This window comes from Triticum aestivum, chromosome 7D (assembly GCF_018294505.1).
Source record: "Triticum aestivum cultivar Chinese Spring chromosome 7D, IWGSC CS RefSeq v2.1, whole genome shotgun sequence".
NCBI lineage: Eukaryota > Viridiplantae > Streptophyta > Magnoliopsida > Poales > Poaceae > Triticum > Triticum aestivum.
In genome coordinates, this window is record NC_057814.1 from 53,033,667 (window position 1) to 53,053,049 (window position 19,383).

General features: G+C 44.6%; 1 protein-coding gene across 5 annotated transcripts; it reads left to right on the forward strand.

Annotated features, from left to right (window-relative positions):
• The first annotated feature begins 7,753 nt into the window (after positions 1-7,753).
• Positions 7,754-11,752, forward strand: LOC123164503 (pre-mRNA splicing factor SR-like 1). 5 transcript variants are annotated; one of them, XR_006482482.1, is made up of 5 exons: positions 7,754-7,952; positions 8,200-8,504; positions 8,645-8,725; positions 9,338-9,409; positions 10,730-10,940. XR_006482482.1 is itself a non-coding variant. In XM_044582014.1 (5 exons), the coding sequence occupies exons 2-5, from the start codon at positions 8,213-8,215 to the stop codon at positions 9,575-9,577; spliced, it is 540 nt and encodes a 179-aa protein (XP_044437949.1). In that variant the 5' UTR covers positions 7,754-7,952; positions 8,200-8,212; the 3' UTR covers positions 9,578-9,644. The 5 variants fall into 5 exon arrangements, 3 of the variants coding, with proteins under 3 accessions (XP_044437949.1, XP_044437950.1, XP_044437948.1); XR_006482483.1 differs by lacking the exon at positions 10,730-10,940 and adding an exon at positions 9,479-9,644; XM_044582014.1 differs by lacking the exon at positions 10,730-10,940 and adding an exon at positions 9,479-9,644 and having other exon boundaries at positions 8,200-8,500.
• The last annotated feature ends 7,631 nt before the right edge of the window (positions 11,753-19,383 follow it).

Here is a 19,383-nt window from a genome sequence, read left to right on the forward strand (position 1 = left end):
AATTATTGCCAAGGAACAGAACCAATGGTGGGATGCAGCAGCGGCGGTTTTTGTGGAATGCATAGATTTGGCAACGTTAGTAGGAAAGATCATCTTCAAGCATTGTTTTCATGATGCGAATTCTGTAGCACATGAGCTAGCTAAGTTTAGTTTTTGTAATAAGCGTGATGATAGTTGGACTCATGAGCCTCTTGGGTTCTTAATTAGTAAATAATGTAATTATTTTTTAAATTAATAAAGTTAGCCATGATGGCCTTTCTCAAAACAAAGAAAAACCGTTATAAGAACACAAGAACCCCCGCCCCCCCTCCCTGCATTTTAGTGTAGATAAAAAATGCCCCTGGAATTTGGCATCTGTGTGAAAACACAAACAACAAATGCATCATATAACGGCAGATTCTCTGTCAGCGAACACCCCCACCAAATCAGCCCATCGTGTGACAAAGCCTCTCCCCCCCCCTTTTTTGAAAATTTACTTCTCCTTTATTCACTTATAAGAATGGTGCCATCATTTACAATAAAAGGGATAATCCCATTAGGGGCATCATCCATCCAGACTCTAGGAGGGGCTAATCTGGCTAACTTAGCCAGTCCATGTGCTACTTGATTCTCTTCTCTGTTACAGTGCTCATAGATTACATGCGAAAAATCTAGCGCCATGAATTGACAGTCATCAAAGACTGCACTTGCCACCGCAGAAGAAGATCCTTCTTGCATTGTAATTATAACCTCAGAGTTATCAGAGTTAACTTCAATCCGGTTGCATCCAATTGTGCGGGCCAGGTTAAATCCAAATCTCAACGCTATGGCTTCCGCTGTAAAAGCATCGAAACAGGCATCCAATAACTCGTTCGCCTGCTACAAAAGCACCTGAACTGTCTCTGATAACTGCACCAACTGACCCTGCAGCGTATCCTCGTTGAAACTAGCGTTGACGTTCAGCTTCACATATCCGTTTCTTGGTTTTGTCCAACCACTACTTCTCACGCGGGCCTTCAAATTACATGCGAGGGTGAAGTTTGCAGTTAACGCTCTCACAACAAGACAAATCTTGCCCAGTGTCTGGGTTTGTTCATCATGTGTGAATTCGATATTCCCACCATAAATACCAAGATGTTGTTGCAACAATTTCTCTGAACTTTGCTTGCCCTAGTACAAACACCTATGCATTTGTCAGGCTTAACAATTGTTCAAGAATAGTCTCCCCAGCTCGAGCAACTGAACAAGTTCTTTTGATGACATCATATATACCCAATAGCTTCCAAACTTGTACTGCAGTGGGGCATTCAAACAAGGTCGCGAATATTATCCGGACCTCGATTACAAGATGGGCATTGAACTTGTACTTTCATGTGTTTATTTGCAAGAATTGACCGACATGGGATTGCACTCTGAAGGGTTCTCCACACAAAATCCTTTATCTTTGCCGGACAGTGCAAACTCCAAAACAATTTCCACGTTTCTTTGAGAGTCCACGAACCAGACTTGGGTGTTATCTTGTGGCCATATTGATGGTCCCATTCTGCATGATAAGTAGACCATTGTTCGCACACGAATACGTCACCGTGTACCTCCAACGCCGAGTGTGATGCACCGCAGCTCACGTTGAAGGAGACCTGCCCGGAAGCGCGGTACGCAAGCAATCCGGCGGGCGCTTTTGAAGACCCGAAACCCCACACGCCCGGGAGGGACCCCGTCAGGGTGCGCGGCGGCTATGGGCTGCCCTAGGTCGACCTATTCGCCCCTAGGGCCTCGAGGTTCGCCGCCCTGCAATGAAAAAGAACGAACGAAGAATGAGGAAGAAGAAAAACAAGGGAGAAGATAAAAGTAAAGGTAAAAGATGATGGATTGATTTGTCGATTGTGTGTTGTTCAATCGGCCATCACCCCTTAGGTATATAAGAGGCGGCTGGACTTCCCGTGCAAGAAAAAGGCTTGGATTCACGTCCAAAACTCTAGTCAAATTCGGATTGGTTTTGTCCGAACTTTCCAAAACTGTTCGGTTTAAACTGGCTGCACCTTGCGGGTAATTTTTGAGGTGGTAAATGACCTTGGATGGAAACGAGTCCAAAAGCAATCTTGACCGTTTCGACGAGACAAACAACTTTATGTTGAACGTTTTTTGATCAGAGGTCATCTTGAGGGTCAAATCGCTTGCGCAAAACAGACTATTATTCGCGCTACCCATCAGACAGGGTGTCTGGTGGGGCGCGCCACTTTTGGCTCGTGATAGGGCTGTATTCGGATGGCTCTAACTTTTGCATATGAACTTGGATTGGGACGATTTTTATATCAAAATCGACGTTTCAATGAGACGAAGACAATTCGTGTAGAAAGTTTTCTCATATGAGGTCATCTTGTAATCAGCCGAATAGTGTTCTGGGTACAAATCTCAGTACTTCGAACGCAACTTCGGCCTTAGAGATGAGACCGGATGGCTATGGCCCAAATATCAAAGTTTGTCCTTTTGACGATACAAAACTTTCTCACTTTAAGCACTTTTCCATTTGAGGCCTTCTTAAATATGTTTTTTGACCATGCCAAAATCTGGTGTCAACACATGCCCCCCTTTTTTCAGCAAAGCTTGCGTGCCAAAAAGTAACTTGCACAATGCTCTTTTTAAGGACGACGTCAACACTTCATCAGCCATTTGTATGTGATTAGGACAATAAGTATATATCGGCCATTTAGATTAGCAACAAAAGTGAAGCTAATCAAACATATGATGATTTGGTAATACCCTTTCATGATGTAAGAAATTATATTGCATCCATGGATTAAAATAAGCCCATTGAGGGTAACTAATCATACCTGATGACAAATTCCATGGCATAGGCATCAACGACATTGTTGAAGAAAATGGATAATGTGTGGACCGAAGATGTTGAAACCTTCGGCTTGGTCCTTCATAGTTTTCACTCTTTTCCTTCTTCACCTTTGCCACACTCCTTATAAAGGAAGCTTGCACATAATTCTTATATTGAATACTTTCTTTGGGAACCCATGCCATGTTTCTCTTTTCAAGTTCTTGTGCACTAAGCTTTGGCAACTTCTTCTTTTGCCAATACGATAAGCCGAGTGGGCACCCCAGCTGCAATTTTGTTTGAAGTAATGGCAATTCTTGTTTTACCTTGTGCACTCTCAACTTCTTCCCTTCAGATTTGGCACTTGATCGACTTGCCTCATTGCCTTTTGTAGCCAATGTCGACACTTTAATTGGCACTTTTTCATTTGAGATCATATTTGAAGTGGAACTCTTACGACCATCTCTTTTGACGCGGTAGACTTGCTCAACCACCTCCTTATTATTCCTTGTGCTCCGGACCGATTCTTTTTTATTGAAACGGTCTTGAACATATGACTGCTCATTGAACGTTGGTCTTCTTGGAGCTGCATAATATTGGCGAGATGGTTTATAATAATATTGAGAATGTGCCCTTTATCATACTTGTCCCATGATGGATATGGATTTACGTGAGCATAGGAAGGCATCCACGACATTGGCATTGGCGGCCCAAAATAAGGATATGAACAAATTTCATTCAAATTCTCTTCTTGCCAATATCGATCCTTGCATTTGCGCCTAGGGGGTGATCTTGATGCCTTTGCATTAGTTGGCCGATAAGCACTGTTCTCCTCACTTATCTTCTGATATTTTTCCAATAGTTGCACGAAAGTGACTTTCGGCTTTTTACCTTTGTGCTTACGTCGGCCTTTGTTTTCTTTGTTTGTGCTTGCACCGATCTTTGGATTTTCTTGTTGCCCCCCAGTCATTGGCGTCTCCACTGTAGCTTCGATGGAATTCTCACCCTCAAGATTATGTTCATTATGCTCTTCAACAATTTCTTTACTTGAAAGCTTGATCCCATCACCTGCAGTTTTTACCTTCTCTCTAAATGGACTGACTTGAAGCAGTCGATGCAAAAAGCTTTTACCATCGGAACCAATTGGAATAGACTCGTCATCTTTTGGTGTCTCAACAAATTTCAATCGTCCTTTATCAATGGCCGACTTAACTATTTGACGAAACATGTTGCAATCCTCGAAATTATGCTTGAACGAATCATGCAACTTACAATACATTCGTCCCTGGATGGATGGCTTGACATGGTGATCAAGAATTCTAATGTAATTAGTTTTCAACAACAAATCAAATATTTGATCACACATGCTTGAGTTGAAGGTATACTTCTTGTTTTCTAGCCGATCTTGGTGTACGAACGGCTTTGGAGGTAAGCAAACGAATGGTACAGATTTGGAATCTCCCATTTAGCTATGAATTATGTTTTCCACTCTATCTCTGATGTCTTTGGATAAGATATTATATTAGCATCAGATTTCTCAAAAGAATTTAACACTGGCTTTAAATTTCTGAAACGAAAATAGTTAGAGCACACGTGTCTCAACTGAGACCAAGTGCAAGCCAAGTATGAAACAAGCAAAGCTACTCACTTAGAGATAAGTTTTAAGTAAAGCAATGGGGAAGCCTTTGGCTGCAATAATAAGTCACTATCGGTCTTTATGAATGGCACAATAGGTTGATCGATATACTTTGTAACAATTTTGTTGCTAACAAGTAAATTACCCTTCATCATTGGTCTTTCAAAATTACTTATAAGATTTTTCCTAATAGATGCATCAACAATAAAGTTGTGACCAAATCTGAAAATAGGTAAATCACTTGGTAGACATACCTCTTCATACAGGTTGGGAGAGCATGATGGTTGTATCACTTGAATAATACTATGTTCCACTTTTGAATAACTCTCCAATGCCTTGGCATCCTCTTTTTCTTTGATAGATTTGGTACACATACTATTTGATTCGGCTTTTTCAATAACCGAATTTTCTTTGTTACCTGAATCAATACTTTTCTCTTTTTGAATTTGCAAGGCTTCTCGCTCTTGTCTTATTTTAGCCCACATCTCAGTTTGGCGAGCTTTAAACTTTTTCATCTCAATTTGCATCCACTCCTCATGAAATTGCCCCCCAATGCTTTGAGACTCTTTCGGCAATGAGGTGCCGAAACTTTGAAATTGTTTAGGGGGTACATTGGTTGCTAGAGAACTAGGCGAATGCATTATTTGCACAACTCTTGCTTTTACAACGGCAAAGTCATGAGGCTTCCCGCCATCTATTAGTTCCTGGCGAATAGCGTTGCACAAATCCCAAGAGAATGTAAGCTTTTTCTCAATTACCCAATCTGGATATGGTTGCCCCCCGATGCTTTTAGACTCTTTCGGCAATGAGATGTTGCCGAAATTCTGTAATTGTATTGGGGGACATGATACACGGTAGTAGGTGAAGGCATTTTTGCTCCTGTAGAAGTTTCACTTATTCGGCCATGACCATGAAGGTGCGGAGCCGAATTATGGACATCAACAGTTGCGTATGGTGCCAGAAAATTAGTAGCATAAGGTGTAGCATATGATGTTTGAGGGTAATTGGCCGAATAACTAGTAGTAGCATGGCCAATTCCCCTATCCACCGGCATGTTTGAATTAAGATGTTGGAAGTTAGTTGCCGATGAATAAGAAGGTGAAACACTTTGTTGCATGTTATTGAAAGTTCCTACATGAGGTGTTTCAACTTGATTAACAGAACTCATCATGTTGTTCATCGACATATGGATTTGTGGGGTAGCCGATGCATGAGGGTTGGAATACATACGTGTCATGTTGCTAAAATTGTAACTAGAACCATGGAGATTATTCTGAATCGGCTGTTGCACATAATTAGATGCATGATTGATAAAACTAGGGCTAGCCGATGCATTATGCTCATTAAACAATCTAGCAACAACATATGCATTATTTGCATCTACATAAGTGAATTGGGTATTCATGTTACCTTTGTAGATTGCAAACCCTAGATGACGATCTCTTCGTAGCAATAATGGGCCAAAGACCGTTCAAAGCTTCGTCCCCAGCGGAGCCGCCAAAAAGTGTGTTCGCACACGAACACGCACCATGTACCCTCGACGCCGGGGGTGATGCACCGCAGCTCACGTCGAAGGAGACCCGGCCAGAAGCGCGGTACGCAGGCAATCCGGCGGGTGCTTTTGAGGACCCGAAACCCCACACGCCCGGGAGGGACCCATCAGGGCGCGCGGCGGCTATGGGCTACCCTAGGTCGACCTGATCGCCCCTATGGCCTCGAGGTTCGCCGCCCTGCAACAAGAAGAACAAACGAAGAACGAGGAAGAAGAAGAACTAGGGTTAAGGATTGTGTGTTGTTCAATCGGCCATCACCCCTTAGGTATATAAGAGGTGGCTGGACTTCCCGTGCAAGGAAAAGGCTTGGATTCACGTCCAAAGCCCTAGTCAAATTCGGATTGGTTTTGTCCGAACTTTCCAAAACTGTTCGGTTTAAACTGGCTGCACTTTGCGGGTAATTTTCGAGGTGGTAAACGACCTCGGATGGAAACGAGTCCAAAAGCAATCTTGACCATTTTGACGAGACGAACAACTTTTATGTTGAACGTCATCTGATCACAGGTCATCTTGATGGTCAAATCGCTCACGCAAAATAGACTATTATTCGCGCTACCCATCAGACAGGGTGTCTGGTGGGACGCGCCACTTTTGGCTCGTGATAGAGCTATATTCGGATGGCTCTAACTTTTACATACGAACTCGGATTGGGACGATTTGTATATCAAAATCGATCATTTCGACGAGACGAAGACAATTCGTGTAGAAAGTTTTCTCATATAAGGTCATCTTGTAGTCAGCCGAATAGTGTTCTGGGTACAAATCTCAGTACTTTTGGCCTTAGAGATGAGACCGGATGGCTATGGCCCAAATATCAAAGTTTGTTCTTTTGACGATACGGAACTTTCTCACTTTAAGCATTTTTCCATTTGAGGCCTCCTTAATTATGTTTTTCGACCATGCCAAAATCTGATGTCAACAATCATACCGAAAAAAGTCCATTTTTTTTGTAAAATTCCATGCCACAAAGTCAGACATGTCATGTACAGGTAACGGATTTGAGAGAATTCTTTCGGCATCCACTTGCCAAAAAGTTTGGTAGACCAGATCGGTGTCCCAATCTCCCGTGACTGGATCAATGAGATCACTAACTCGAGACAAAAGCTGATTACCTCGATTCGTAATAACCTTCCTCGATGATGAGTGGGGAATCCATGCATCTTCCCAGATATTGATCTTGTCACCATCTCCAACTCTCCATATATATCCTCGTTTAATAACATCCACACCTGCCATAATACTCTGCCTTGAGGGTAGCATTTAACAGATCTCCATCAGGATAATACATAGCCTTGAGGATAGTAGCAGATAATGGTTCAGGACCATCAAATAAGACGCCAAGCTTGTTTTGCCAATAAAGCAAGGTTAAAACAGTGGATGTCCCTAAATTTCATGCCATCTTGGCTCTTTGGAATACACATTTTCCACAAGCAAACCAGTGCATTTTCTTATGAGTTGCATCATCACCCCACCAAAATTTGAGATACGGCATCTGTAATTCCTTTACAATTTTTTTAGGAATTTTGAATACCGACATGGCATACGTAGGTATGCCCCTCTCTCTCTCCTCGCACAAAGAAGAAAAAAGAAAAGCATATCTTAGGCCCAGGACACCACGCATTGCTTCCACTCCATACTGGGCCGCCACGCCGGGCCCATCTGTACCCGGAACAGCCCGGGCCTGGCGTGAGAGCGACAGGGCCGTTGACTGCAACAACGGACGGCTGAGATACGGCCGCGGCGCTGCTCAGTCGGTAGAGCTGTCCCTCGCCGCTAACCCCAGCCTGCCACGAGCTCCCTCCCCCCTCCTCCCTCCTCCCTCCCATCTCCTCTCCTCCCCCACCAAATCCCCAATCCGTCTCGCCGGCGCCCCGCCCCCACCGCGCCGCCACCTCCTCGGCCTCCCCGGCGCGCCCGCGCCTCCGCTCCGCCCGCCTCCCCCCCGGCGACAACCAAACAGGTAACCCCCCGATTCGACCGCGCAAGTCCGGATCTCGACGCGACGGAGAGGAAAAAACGAATCTTTCTAGCGCTTCCTTCTCCCCTATCGCCGCTACCCGGCAGAAAACTCCGTCCCCGGGGTAGAGATTCTCGATCTCCAGTCGATACAGCGCCTGTCCTTAGAGGGAATCGCGTAGCCCTACTGCCCCCCTGCGGTGTAACCTAGCAGTCCTGGGCTTGAGTCTGTGTGGTGTTTGGTTTCGCAGAGGGTCCGGGAGGATGGAGCTGCAGACGTCGGGGCGGCCCATCGAGGTGCTCATGGAGAAGGTGCTGTCGATGAACATCGTCTCCTCGGACTACTTCAAGGAGCTCTACAAGATCAAGACGTACCACGAGGTCATCGACGAGATCTACAACCAGGTGGACCACGTCGAGCCCTGGATGACGGGCAACTGCCGCGGCCCCTCCACCGCCTTCTGCCTCCTCTACAAGCTCTTCACCATGAAGCTCACCGTCAACCAGATGCACGGCCTGCTCAAGCACCCGGACTCCCCCTACATCAGAGCTGTAAGTAAGGATTATCTATCTTTTCCTGCCCCTGCTTTCCTAACGTTTATTTATCTTACTGCTCTTTATGATTGTAAGTTTTTGTTATGATTGTATGTTTGATTTTGTTTAGCTTTCATGGAATATAGTTATTTTTTGCAACAGATTGGGTTTCTGTACCTGCGCTATGCCGCGGACCCAAAGACCTTATGGACCTGGTATGAGCCCTACATTCAAGATGATGAGGTACCGTCTCTTCTGTGTTCGCTCTCTGCCTCTTCTGCATTTGTTTGGCCATAAATTAAACAGCAATAGGCCAAGTTCTAGTTCCAATGATATGTTTTTGTTTGCATCAAAGTAAGATTCAAACCTCAGCGTTGCTTTCAACAAAGATGTTCTGTTATTATGATGTGGCTGCTGTTTTTAAGAATCATGCTTGTGCAAACCTGAAGTGACTAGTAAACATATATTGCATATGAAGGCTGGCACAACATATGGTTCTTCTGTTATCATCCATCGTGGACCAAGTAAAGGATTTTATCTATGAAAAAAAGGTGAAGCCCAAACAGTGAGCTGATGAAAGTGTGTGATCAGAAAGGCTAGATGGATAGTTCTCCGGAATCCACCATGCCTTTACTAGAGAATAGAGATTACTTGCACTTATTAGTTGTTTCTTTATGACATAACGATCTGCACATGTATGAGCCTAATGCTTATCCATGTGGATCAATGTGTGCAAATAGTTTGCCATGCCTGTTCTTAACATTTATGAGTTTTGGTGATAAAATGGTTAATCCTTTTGCAGTTCTTTTGTAATGAACCATAGCTCACCTCTATATATTATGTGTTCTCTATCAGGAGTTTTCCCCTGGATCCAATGGTAAAATGACTACTATGGGCGTTTATGTGCGTGATGTCATCCTTGGTCAGGTATATCTCTTAAACTATGTCCCCATTTCTTCCATTTGACATAACTTTACTGTAGAGCTGCTATTACAGTTTTCTATAGTTACCCAACAACATCCGAGGACATACATGATTAACATACCATTTTCTGAGCCTAAGTGCGATGTCTGTTTGTTGAATCTCACCTGTTGATTTGGCATACTGAGCGGAAATTTCAATTGTGGAGTTGCTTTAAGAGGAGACATCTCTTCCACCAGTAACCACTTTGTAAAGGTTTGTCATGATATGTTACTCGAATGTTCTTTTCACTTTTGCCACTAGTGTTCCATATTTTCAACTGGTTGAAGTATTCATTGCACATAAAAATGATGTGTGCTTTTGAGATGCTTTACTCTGTTTCAGGCTACGTCCTGTATTGTTTCTTTCTTGGTTTGAGATGCTATTATTTCCCTTTCTGTCCATGCTTTATGCTTTGGAAAAGATCTATGGTCATATTTACCAAGAATCAAGTCCATTCCCATATAGAAAAAAGGAGGTCCAGTGTGTAATAAGTATCTTATAACTGTAAGCTTTTGAACTTTGTTTTAGGATGCCTAAGTTCAAGAAAAACTCTTGACTGGTTGGCTCCCACATTCATTCAGTCAGGATTCTGTGATATTTTGGTATAATGGATAGCATGTCCAATAGTTTATACTCCCTCCGTTCCTAAATGTAAGTCTTTGTAGAGATTCCACTATGAATCACATACGGATGTATATAGATACATTTTAAGTTTAGATTCATTCATTTTGCTCCGTATGTAACCCATCTAGTGAAATCTTTATAAAGACTTATATTTAGGAACGGAGGAAGTAGATCTTATTGCGTATGCAAGCTAGAAGGAAATTATTGCCATATTGAGTTGCTAGTGTTTTGGTGAGTCAAGACAGTTGGTAAACTCCTTGGTTTGATCAGCTGTTACTGTTTGGTGGGTGAGTCCTTCAATTCTTACAGTCTAGCTGATACGGCAATGGATATCTGTCTCAGTTGGCACGAAGCACTAGCAGTCGTTTGACTAGTTCTTATTTTGGCCAAAAAAAAATTCAGTTTATTTTTTGTTGTCACGGTTTGCCACAATAACTGAGAACACCTCAGCCCTAGCCTAGACGCTCGTATGCCAAATACAACAGAACAAATTAACCTCATAACCATACTCCGTTACCACTATGTTTCTTGACAAGTTATATGCTATTGTATCCGTCTAGTATTTCCTTTCCAGGCCATTATTCTAGTAGCTTCAAATGAAGAATAGCATTCACACGTTTGGTAAACTAAATTTCCTTGTCATTTATTGTTTCTTTGCAGTACTACTTCGACAGTCTTCTTCCACGAGTGCCTCTCCTAATTCTGCGACAGGTTACTGCCCATCTTGAGAAAATGAAGCTCCCAACAAAGCAGTCAGGGATAACCGGGGATTCTAGCCGCCTTGGTTCAGATGATACTGCCCGGCGGCCTCCTTCAGTGAAGGCTTCTCTGTCCGTCTCTTTTGGTCAGCGTGCTCCACACCGTGCATCCACAAGGGATTCATCCCCAGTCCGAAAGACATTGCCTTCTGTACGAGAAAGGGAAAGGAGTCATGATGGCGGTCATGCCAAATCTCCACCCAGGAAGCACCGAAGTCAGAGTCGTGAGCGCAGCCGTGACATTGACAGGGACCGTTCAGATCGCGATCGTGGTAGGTACAAGGATAGGGAGCATGGTCGGCACAGCCGTGATAACAGAGACCGTGACTACCGCCGCTCGAGCTATTCTGATAGGGATGTCGAGAGGCGGAGCCATGAAAGGAGGGATAGGGACTCCGATCGAAATGGACGTTCGAGTGGCCGCAGAAGCAGGAGCAGGAGCAGGAGCAGGAGTCCGAGCCGTGGCAGAACCAATGGTGACAGCCATCGCTCCAGCCCGTTTGGTAAAGCGCCAGAGTCATCCAACTTGGCGAAGCTGAAGGATCTGTACGGCGACGCGACGAACGCAAAGGACGATGCCGGTGATGACAGATCTCGCAGGGACTCCGGAACTGAAGAGGTGATCAGATTGGGAGGCGCCAGGTGGAGGTGACTGCCAGAAGCCGAAAACCATGGGGATTCTGTTCTTGTTGTACTAACATTGCTATACTCTGCGGGCGTTGCGCAGCAGTCAATGGGTCTCGTCTCCCCTGCGATCTCTGCCTTCCCTAGGGAAAAGTGTCTCCGACTAGGGTGTACAATGCAAAATCTGTTGGCCGGCTAAGCAATTTAGTGGTGATTTCAAGATAAATTGTTACACTTTGGATAGCCATGTTCTGTATCTGATATATGCTTTATGTGTTGAGCTCGAACAAACATTTGCTTCTTTGCTTGTCTTGTCTGTGACTGATATGCAGCGCTTGCTTGTTTCGATGTGTTAACTAGGCAACGGTTTTTCCTTTAGCACCGGTCTTTTGTTTAACTAGGCACCTCTCTGCTACAGAAATAACTAGCGTTTAAGCAAAATATGTTCTATTTTTACGAGCACCTTTGGAAGTATACCTTGCATTGTACTCCCTTCGTCTCACAATATAAAATGTTTTTTGAAGCCGTGTTTCTTATATTATATTATGGGACAGAGGGGTATATGGCCTCGGTACTTTGGTGTTTTAAATGAAAAAAAAATGGTAGGAAATGACCCAATTAAACGAAAAAATTGGCCTTGGGATAAATAAAAAAGGCATGATAAATGCCTAGCGCTTATATATCCTTATAATTGTTGCGTTCCTAGTTTAGTTTAGCCTTTGTTTATTTCTCTCCTTGTTGGATGCATCATTACGAGAACTAGAGACTGGTACAGGTTAGGAGCAATTTCTCCTATAAACCTCGCTAGAGCACCCACCGTTCCAGGGGTCTTGCATGCGCTGCCTCTTCTCGGCCGTGCGATCTCTTTACTCCTGTACGACTTTACTCGTTGTCAACTGGTCAACCGTTAATTCGTTGTATTCATTTTACACGCTCCCAGCGGCATCAGACGTGGGTGACAGGTGGGTCTCATTAGCTGCAGGACAGAGGAATTGGGGTGGGTTTCCTTCGGTTTGGGTACGCGACAGGGGTGAAACCCATCTGACACACCCGATGAAAACCTAGCAGTCCCTTTCTCTCCCTCACTAGCCGCCACTCTCGATGTACTCTCCTTCCATGGCAACTCCTCTCCCCTGCCTCGGCGCCTCCCGCAAGAAGACACCGCCTCCGGGCACCGGAGGAGGGGCTTGACTAGAGGAGAGTGCAGTGCAGGAAGCCTGGTTCGCCGCGTCCCCGTTCATGCTGGTGGAGCTGCTCCTCCATGAGAGCTGGCCATGAAGGGAGCCATGGTGGCAGCACACCCCGCCCCTTCTGTAGCAAGAGATCGAGCAGCCCCGGTCTGTGCCTACACGAGCAACACCGTGGCTCCATGCCTCCCCGCCGAGGACGACGCCATGGCCAGGTTGAAGCCGACCGAGGAGGTGGGCTGGGTCGGCCTGGGCCTGTCCCTGTGGACTAAGGCACAGGGGGACAAGGGCTTTTCTTTTTCCTTTTTTCTTTTTGTGAAAAAAGCTTTTTTCCCTTCTGTTTTGCAATTTCTTTTAATAGAAAAATAGTTTTATAAAATATAAAAGTTGGTCTATTTATATTGCAAATTTAGACACTGCCACAAAAGTTATGGATTTATTTGAAATAGTTCGTATTTTTCATAATTTAGAAAAAGCATTTTAAATACTGTTTTGGCCATGTTTTAGTTATTTTAGGGCACTAAAATATTTCATAAAATGTCGGTTTCTCCAAGACAATTACTCAGTGATTATTTGCAATATTATGAACATTTTTGTCCTTGTGTTTGGTGAAATAATTTATGGATTTTATAATTTAAAATTGAAACTGAATTCAGAGGTGGAATTTGAAATGAGATATGAAACCAAGTGACTTAGTATAATCAGAGAGGGGTTATTGTAGCTTAATACATGGGGGTGTTACATCTCATGTCCTCAAGAACAAACGTAACTACTCACAAATCATATTCATGCTCAAGATCAGAGGGGTATTGAATAGCATCAAGGATCTGAACATATGATCTTCCATCAATTAAACCAACAAGCATCAACTACGAGATGTAATTAACACTACTAGCAACCCACAGGTACCAATCTGAGGTTTTGAGACAAAGATTGAATACAAGAGATGAACTAGGGTTTGAGATGAGATGGTGCTGGTGAAGATGTTGATGAAGATTGGTCCTCCCATGATGAGAGGATCGTTGGTGATGACGATGGCTTCGATTTACCCCTGCCGGAGAGAAGTTTCCCCGGCGGAATCTCTCCGTCGGAGAGCAAAAGTGCTCCTGCCTAGTTTTCGCCTCGAGACGGCGGCGCTTCGTCCCGAAACTTTCCTTTCAATATTGTTCTAGGGAAAATGGCATCATATAGGAGAAGATGGGTCCCGGAGGCCTGCGAGGGGCGCCACAAGCTCGGGGGGCGCGCCCCCCAGGCTTGTGGCTGCCTGGTGGTTCTCTTGCCAATAATTTTAATATATTCCAAAATAATTCTCCGTCAATTTTCAGCTCATTTGGAGATGCTCAGAAAAAGTGCCTCCGATGTAGCCTTTTTCGGTCCAGAATTCCAGTTGCCGGCAATCTCCCTCTTCATGTGAAACTAGCAAAATAAGAGAGAAAAGGCATAAGAGTTTTATCATAAGGTGGAATAAGAGTCCATAATGCAATAAATATCAACATAAAAACATGATGCAAAATGGACATATCAGCGATCATAGCATCGCCTCGGTCAAGCTTATTCTTCTTAGCTTTGAGGCCATGTCCGCATGAAAGTAAACTTTCATAAGAGCGAGGTCATGGCCATGGGCATCGACCATCACAAGGAGCGAAGGGTTGCCAACGTCCTCAATTGTAAAGTGGGCAAGTTCCCTCTAACTTACCTTGGCCTCCCTATCTCTGACCGGAAGCTTCACATCGCCGACTGGGAACCTCTTGGTGCTACGGTTAGCAAGAGGGTTGGGTCGTGGCGTGGCAAGTTTATGTCATCGGGTGCTAGACTTACGCCTACGGATTCTAGCTTACCGCCGGTCCCGATGTTCGCGATGGGGCTTTTCCTTTTGGCTAACGGTGTGCATGCCAAGTTGGACACTCCCTGCTCCAAGTTCTTTTGGGAAGGAGCTAGAGTAAAGCGCAAATACCACTTGGTCAAATGAGCGGCAATATGCAGGTCCAAAAAGTTTGGGGGCTTGAGCATTACTAACACTAAAACTATGAACATAGCCCTCCTTACCAAATGGATCTGGAAGCTCCCCCAAAACGCGTCGGGGCTTTGGGAAGAGCTTCTCAAGGCAAAATATTTCCCCAACTGGTTCGTTTATGAAGGCACGATAGGGCCTCGCTCTTCTGGAACGCAATCCAAAAAATAAAATCCGCCTTTGCCTTGGGCGCGTGTTTTTCCCTGGGCAATGGTAGGCCTGTTCGTTTCTGGCTTGACAGCTGATGTGGGGATTCACCTTTATGGCAGGAATACCGCAACCTATTTCGGCTGGCTGTTCGTTTCTGGCTTGACAGCTGATGTGTGGATTCACCTTTATGGCAGGAATACCGCAGCCTATTTCGGCTGGCTATTCGTTTCTGGCTTGACAGCTGATGTGGGATTCACCTTTATGGTAGGAATACCGCAGCCTATTTCGGCTGGCTATGCAGCCAAGCATTTCTGTCACCGAAGCTTGCGTTTCAAGTCAGCCTAACATCGCCTTTATCCATACTTTAGCCGAAGGTCCAGTTGGCAGGGTCTGATTGCTCCCCAAACTCGGTCTCCTGGGATTTGTCGGCCTCGGGGCAGTTTTCGGTCAAGTCCTTGTACGAGAAGCTCTCCTCTCCCCCGTTGTTATCGCTAGTGAGACATCTATGAAAGTTGTGGTGAAAATCTTTCTTTGGCAATTGTTTCGCAATAGTTTGCCTACTTCCAATAACATTGCGAAGCGAAATGGACCCTCAATCGGTCACTGTACTATCTATGCAGTGGTGGAAGATGCGAACCACACGTTTTTCCATTGTCCTATAGCCATATTTGCGTGGAGTGTCGTCCGTGAAGCTTCCGGACTAGACTGGAATCCTCGGTCCTCTTGGGACTTGGTCCAACTCCTTTCTCCCCTTCGCGGGGGATCGAAACGTGTTGTGTGGATGTGCGTAGGGGTGCTTCTTTGGTCTCCGTGGAAGATTCGCAACAAGTTTACTATTGAAGCTGTTTTCCCTTCGCACCCGACTAACTGCCTATTCCAAACTAATCTTTATATGCAGCAATGGCGGCCGCTGGGGAAGGAAAGAGACAGTGAGCAGATGGAGATGGCGACCAGCAAACTTCGTCACGTTTACACCATGGCTAGGTCGACCATCGAAGATTAGGGTAGCTCTTTTATTTTGGATTCCGCTATGAGCCTCTTCGAGGTCTGATGCCTCTCGCTTTGTTATCTCAAGTTGTTTGTGACTTATGACTGCACTGATTCTGTTATGTTGGATGCTGCCCGGTGGCTTTATTAATTTAAAGTCGGACGCTTCTTGCGATTTTGTTTTAAAAATCTAGGTAAGTGCCCGTGCGTTGCACAGGGGCATACATATTCTGTTGGCTCAACACTGATTATGGCTAACATATACATGTAGGATCCTCATGCACATCAGATGACACTGTTGTATTTTTTACCGCTAGCATTAGATGATATTGTCGGCCTTTCTATTGCTAAAATCAGTTTTCTTCTTTCTCCTCCTTCTTCTACCTCCTTGACCCACTATCTCTGGCATACAAATCTAAGCGTACAACCTTTGTCAATGGTGTAGCCAGCTCGCAATCCCCCTTTCAACCCCACCATACAGTTTTTTATAATTCACATTGTTCGCATCTTAGTAAGTCTCTCTCCCTCATCTTAGTTAATTGCCCGTGCGTTGCAACGGGATATATTTATTATGATATTTTGATGGTTCAGTATTAATCATGTCTAACATATACCTTCAGAATCAACATGCACATCTTGTATTGTATGCTTTTTTACCGTTAAAGCAAGCTTCCCAATCCAAGCTCGCCACCCCTATGAGTGATGCATCCGGATCACCACCCCCACCCGACCAACATATACTTTGAATATTATTAACTCATACATTTAGTTGTGTTTTTTTGTAATTATACATTTAGTTGTGTTATATTTCACTTCATATTGGTCTTATTAAGGTGTACCTATAATTTTCGGATACGTCACATTAAACTTCTCCTTCCCCACATGCCTCATCCCTTTGTTTCCTACTGTCACGATCAAACAGTAGTCTCTCCCCCTCTCCTTCCCGTTGCAATATCACAATCAAATTGCATTCTATGTTCTCTCCCTCTCCTGTTATGATGCCACGATCAAACTGCGACCCCTTTTCTCCCCCTCTCCCGCTGCAGTGTCTCAATCAAATTGCTTTTTATGTTCTCTCCCTCCCTCTCTCCTATAGATCTCTCTCTCTCTCTCTCTCTCTCGCTCTCTCTCTCTCTCTCTCTCTCTCTCCCTCCCTCCCTCCCCTACTGACACCTTGATGAGACTAAGTTCAAGAGCAACCTCAAGTCCTACCGAGGTACCTGTACATGTAAATCGAAATTATTGATTATTTGCAAGAGAGTGGTTTTTCTACACCCCAACTTGGTGCACCCCGCTACAGCCCCAAAGGAAAACATAGCCAAACTTTCCGAAATTTTGTGGAAATGATTATGAACAAATATTATATGTGCTTGCAAAGTTTGGTGGTCAAATGACATTGAGGAACTCAGTACAAAAAAATTAAAAAAATGTATGTGCACTGTTTGAGAAGAATTTGTATCTTTTTTTGTACAGAGCTCCTTGGATATCATTTGACCACAAAATTTTGTAAGCATCTATAACATTTGTTCATAATCATTCCTAGGAAGTTTCAATTTTTTTTTAAAGTTTTCCTATGTTTTTATGTGGGGCGCAACGGGGATGCACCGAGGTGGGGCTCAGCCGCTACATTCCCTCCTAAAAAATCCGTGTGATTGGCATGAGCTGCAACACTCTCCCCCATGAGGTCACTACCATAGCTAGAACCCAAGGTGACCTCGATGCAATAGACGACATCATGTTGAAGTTGCGACCATTGATGCAAACAGAATGTGCTGTGGCTGTTGGGTAATCAATTATTCTGTTCTTAAAAAAGGTGTGAACGTGCTACAGTCCTAGCTATTTTATGAGCAGACTTGATGTGAGTGATCGACTTAGAATCCTGATGTCCACCTAAAAGTAACTCTATGTTGCAGTCATAAATTAGCACCCTAAACAAAGGCAGTATGCTCGTATGGCAGAGATAAAAGCTTGAAAATAGGTTTTCAGAACCAGGACTACTTGTGCACATGCAACGAAGCACACATATGAGCTCTAAAAAGGAACACCTTATAGTTGTCGCAGTTTATTACAACTTTGCGAATAAGGGAAAGTAGTGGCTGAGCCCGTGCACCCCCACTGCACCCCGCATGAAAATATAGCAAAACTTTTCAAAAAAAAAATTGAAACTTATTTTTAGGAGGGAAAGGCTACAGGGAGTAGCAAGGAGACCAATTCAACGCCTCGGGTATCAGCTCATTAACGATCCCCATGTATACAGTCCAGAGCGAACACAACCAAATCAAAGCAGCCTGTCCTTCCGCCTCTTCCACACTACTGCATTGTTAAATCTGCCAACACACCGAGAAAAATACCAAACTTCTATATGATACTAAACCACAGCACCGGCCGTGTGGCCCAGCTTTGTTCAGTGTCCAGCAGGAAGGAAGCATCAGATTTGATCTTAACTGTACCTGTACAAGGCGCCGACCAGCGCATTGCAGGCCTTTTTGGTTGAATTGGACGGGTGCAAACCATCAACCACACATTCTCTGAATCTGGACTGATCCACAGCTCTGATCTCCTCCTCATGCCACGCCAAGAACTGCAATGACCCCCTAACAGATTCAGTGCCATTCCTATATATGGTGCAATTATTTCGTCAATTATCACGTTCAGACCTTGATGCTCCCTTGGTTAACCTTGGTCCATCCCAGCTTCAAGTCCTCTCTTTGCTACAATCTAGCAAAGTCTGTGTAAGAGTTAATCAGTCAGTAGATAGAAGACCAATATGTGAAACTCAAAACACGCCACGTATGAGATCAGTGTAAGCCTACCATTGAGATCGGCCGGCAGCAAATCTCTTACCAGTATAAACCCACGTATGAGATCAGTGTAAACTCAAAACTCCGAAAATCTCTGCCCCTGCCGGCGTTTGTGGTCGGTCGGGATGAGTTAGAGATCAGGTAGATGAGGCCGTTGGGGATAAAAGCTGCACTACCATTGAGGTCTCCGACCAACTTCCGCTTTCACTTTCAGGCGACGGCTAGCTGCCGAAATCTTTGACCATCGTCGTTGGACGGCGTAGCCCCGCGGTTCTTCAGACAGGGGTCCCGACAATCACCCCCACCATGATTTCTAGGAGAGATAGGAGAGGGGATGAGATGGGGTGCGGCCGGCGCCGGTCCGGGAGGACATAGGAAATGGGGCGGCGGCGCTCCATGGGAGAGGAGGAACGGAAAGTGAGGAGGGCTCCACGAACGGGAGGCATGGATAGACCAGAAGAGGAAGGAGGCCGCCGGGCTCCTCGCTTGATTACCTACTGTGATTTATTCCTTCCCATGAATTTATTGTATTACCATGTACAACAAAGAAGAAATTGATTGCTGTCCGAAAATTTATTGTGTTGCCAAAGGAAAGATTGATCTTATTATTACTAAGATTTATTTGATTACCAAAGATGAAAGCGTGGGAGGGGGAGGGGGTCGTACGAGGAGGATGGACGAAGGGGTGGGCGACGTAAGACGGGAGATGGAACACTCCGTTTCTTTTAGGTAGTATAGAGACGGAACACTCCATTTCTTTTAGCAAGGCTCCCGCTCCCCCTCTCGCAACCACGGC

Bases quoted from the DNA above. Each gene is read 5' to 3' on its own strand.
- LOC123164503 (XM_044582013.1), top strand. From the start codon at position 8,213: ATGGAGCTGCAGACGTCGGGGCGGCCCATCGAGGTGCTCATGGAGAAG. The intron at 8,501-8,644 runs GTAAGTAAGGAT...TTTTTGCAACAG, and splicing joins ACTCCCCCTACATCAGAGCT to ATTGGGTTTCTGTACCTGCG. The intron at 8,726-9,337 runs GTACCGTCTCTT...GTTCTCTATCAG, and splicing joins CCTACATTCAAGATGATGAG to GAGTTTTCCCCTGGATCCAA.